The sequence below is a fragment of the Wolffia australiana genome, chromosome 1 (genome assembly GCF_029677425.1).
Source record: "Wolffia australiana isolate 7733 chromosome 1, ASM2967742v1".
In the NCBI taxonomy this organism is placed as follows: Eukaryota; Viridiplantae; Streptophyta; class Magnoliopsida; order Alismatales; family Araceae; genus Wolffia; species Wolffia australiana.
The window spans coordinates 17,964,497-17,967,991 of NC_135835.1; the positions used below are offsets into that span (position 1 = coordinate 17,964,497).

A 3,495-nucleotide genomic window follows, 5' to 3' on the forward strand; every position below is an offset into this window, starting at 1 on the left:
CACCTCATTACTCCTCCCGCCTGGATAGTCCGCAGGATCCCCCACCCGTCCGACACCCGGACGCCGCCACTTACGGTGGTAGCTCCGCCTACCCACCGCACCATAGTACCGCACCCGTCCATGTGCCGGATCGTTACCGGGATGCCCCAGCTCCCCCCCGAGCCCTATCGAGGCACGCTCCCGAGTACGACCCACTACCTCGACGAGACCCGTATCCGGATGATTATCATCGATATCCCCGATATCCTGATCACCCGCATCATCAGGATGAGGGATACCATCCACGATATGCGTCTCCTCTGAGACACCACTACCGTGACGAGTACCCCGATGGGAGGCAGCACCGACATGTCCCACCCCGACGTGTCGACTACCGTTATGAGGAGCACCATGACTATGATCATCCCCGAGGCGCACCACACCATCCTCCTGCCCGTCGTTACGACGATGAGCATGAACGACGACGTGAGGCACACCAGGCGATGATACAGAAGAGCGTCCGCTTGGAAGTCCCTATTTTCGACGGATCCCGGAACCCGAAGGATTACACTGATTGGGAATCCGACATGGAGAGTTATTTCCAGTGGTACAAGATGGATGACGATCTTTGCGTTGAGTACGCCGAGGCACGGCTTGGAGGTCAGGCCAAGATATTCTGGAAAAATGAGAAGGAAGCCGCACGTCAGCGACATGGTCCACCTTTCACGTGGGCCGAGATGTCACGTAAGCTTACAGACAAGTACGTCCCTAAGCTGTACATGACGCATCTGATGCTATGCTGGATGAACTTGCGTCAAGGAAAACGCAAGGTCTCCGAGTACATCGTAGAGTTCGAGGAGTACAGAATGCGATGCAAATTTGTGGATAGTCCACAAATCCAGATCGCTTTCTTTATTCACGGGTTACGACAGGACTTAGGCACCCGAGTCTTGGAGCAAAACCCGGCTACGGTCGACCTAGCGTATAGCCTCGTTGAAAGCAACGAGTTCAGCACGGAGAGCCTCGCCGCCACTGCCCTACCTGCTCCTCGACCGGCATCATCCACGACCTCGGCAGCCCCGTCACGCACCACTTGGACCCGGAGCTCGGTATTACAGTAGTAGATTCTTTTCTGTCTTTTCAGTTATTCTTTACTCATTATCTTAAAGCTGTAGGACTTGAAATCCTCAGCTTATTGTCTTTCTAACTCTCTGCTGAAGTTCTATGGTAGTGACACGTTCAAAGGCTGGTGAAAAGTCTATAGAGAACATTGCACGCGACGCGACTCCAGAATCTACAGTCACAGAACCAGAAATTCAGCAGGAAACTATGGCAGAAGAAAGACACCATCAGCAGGAGAGGAGGAGAACCATGCTGGACAGGTCGACACCCTCCGGAAGCCTGCGACAAACGGATGTAAATCTGAACATAGGTGAGGGTATTTTATTCAGGTATGATAATGCTTTGATACATTCTTTACCTGAATTTAACGGATTACCTGCACAAAACCCTCTAGAATTCCTAGATGACTTTCATATTAGATGTTCCTCCCAAAACATTCTAGGATTATCTACAGAAATGCTTAAAATGAAATATTTTCCATTGACATTAAAAGATAAAGCATTTTCCTGGTATCGTAATTTAGGAATTACTTTTAGTACTTGGGATGAGATGCAAGGAAAATTTCTGCAGAAATTTTACCCTCTCTCCAAACTAATTTTTATAGAAGAGAAATCCATAATTTCCACCCCCACGAGGGAGATGCTTTTAGTGAATCATGGGAGAGGTTCAATGATCTGTTGAGGAAATGCCCTCATCATGGAATTGAACAATGCCAATTAGCCCAAATTTTTTATGAATCTCTCTCGGATTTCATGAAGAACAAGGTGAATCTAGCCACCGGTGGAACATTTTACACGGCATATGAGGATGAAGTTTTTGACATTTTGGAGAGAGTTGCAGAAACTGATTTGCAGGAAATTGGAGCAAATCAAAATGGAAGAAATCTGCAGCCCAAGAGGGCAGGAGTGCTGCAAGTTAATGCCAAGGAGGGGGAGCTGCAAGCATGCTTAAGGGAGACCAACCAGAAGTTGGAGGAGCTCACCTCCACCTTGAGGAATGTCTTTCTAGGTAACCCCCCCATCGTTAAGGCCAAAATTTGCTCTCTCTGTTTCAGCAGGGAACATGAAGACGGAGCCTGCCAAGCCATGGAAGAAGAGGTGAAAGCCTTCAACCAACTGCAGCAACCATGGGCAGGGCAAAAGAGGCCGAATTTTCCAAATGGAGAGACCTTCCACCAAGGGAGTAAGCCGGCAGCTCAACCTCCATTCCAACAAAGACAGCAGTTCCAGTCCAGGCCCCAGCAGCAGTATCAAGTTCCCTCTCACAACCAACCTGATTTTTCTACATTCACCCCCGTCATTTCAGATATGATAGAGAAGCAAAACCAAAAGTTGCGAGCGGAGATGGAGATGCGGATGCAGGTCATGATGGAATTTCAAACGAAGCAGATGTTGGAATCCCAGGAACAAATGAGGAAGCTGTTGGAGAGCTTTAGGCCTGCACCTTCTGAACACCAAGTTATAATTACAGAACTCCCTTGCACATCTTATAAATTTCCCACGAAACCTGTAATTAACCCATGCAACTTACATCATGTGCAACACTCCACTCATGATGAGATGAATGGAGAAGATCCTGAAGTTCTGGCAATCTCAAAGTTGAGAAATGGAAAGGAACTTCAGGACCCTTATCAGAATTCTTGAGAGAATTCTAGGAAGGGGAATGAGCCAAGAGAGGAAGAAGGAGAGGATCTTCCCTACGCGGAAGAACCTCTACCTTCTACAAGTGGGCAAGATGTTCCTTACCCTTCAGCTTTGAATAGAAAAAAACCTGTCCTTGATTATGAACATAGGTTATTAGAGAATTTTAAAAGAGCCACCATGACTGTTACTGTAGAAGACATGCTTAGGTGTGCACCCTCCCTAAAGAAATACCTTAAGGATGCTTGCACCACTAGGAAGCCTAGGGAAGTAATTAAACTTTCTGAGAATGCCTCTAGCATTTTGAATGCCATCCCTATCAAAATGAGAGATCCCGGAGCCCCTTTCATTACATGTGAAATAGGAGGAAACACATTTTCTAAGGTTTTATTAGATACGGGAGCAAGCATAAGTATCATTCCAAGAGCCTTATACGAGGAGTGTGGGTTTGGAGAGTTGGAGGAAATACATATGGACTTACTCCTAGCTGACGGAACTGTTAGGCAACCTGAGGGAAGGTTAACTGATGTCATGATCACTGTAGAGAACTGTGAAATACCTGTAGATTTTATAGTGACTGATGTGAAGATATCGGGGAACATTAGTTTAGCTCCTATAATCTTAGGAAGACCATTCTTAGTCACGGCGAAAACAATTATGGATTGGGAGAAGGGGACTGTAGAATTTAAGATTGGGAAAGAGAGAGTTCAAATTGACATATCAAAAATGATGAAGTGCCCCTTAGGAAGCAATG

General features: G+C 46.8%; 1 protein-coding gene and 1 non-coding gene across 2 annotated transcripts; one reads left to right on the top strand and one right to left on the bottom strand.

Annotated features, from left to right (window-relative positions):
• The first annotated feature begins 482 nt into the window (after positions 1–482).
• On the top strand, positions 483–1,100 carry LOC144705478 (uncharacterized). The gene has a single exon (XM_078578213.1). It carries the CDS (start codon positions 483–485, stop codon positions 1,098–1,100), a length of 618 nt encoding a protein of 205 aa, XP_078434339.1.
• Positions 1,101–1,695: 595 nt separating this feature from the next.
• Positions 1,696–1,804, bottom strand: LOC144714358 (small nucleolar RNA R71). The gene has a single exon (XR_013584338.1). It is a non-coding gene; the product is annotated as a small nucleolar RNA R71 (small nucleolar RNA).
• Between the last annotated feature and the right edge of the window lie 1,691 nt (positions 1,805–3,495).

Bases quoted from the DNA above. Each gene is read 5' to 3' on its own strand.
- LOC144705478 (XM_078578213.1), top strand. From the start codon at position 483: ATGATACAGAAGAGCGTCCGCTTGGAAGTCCCTATTTTCGACGGATCC.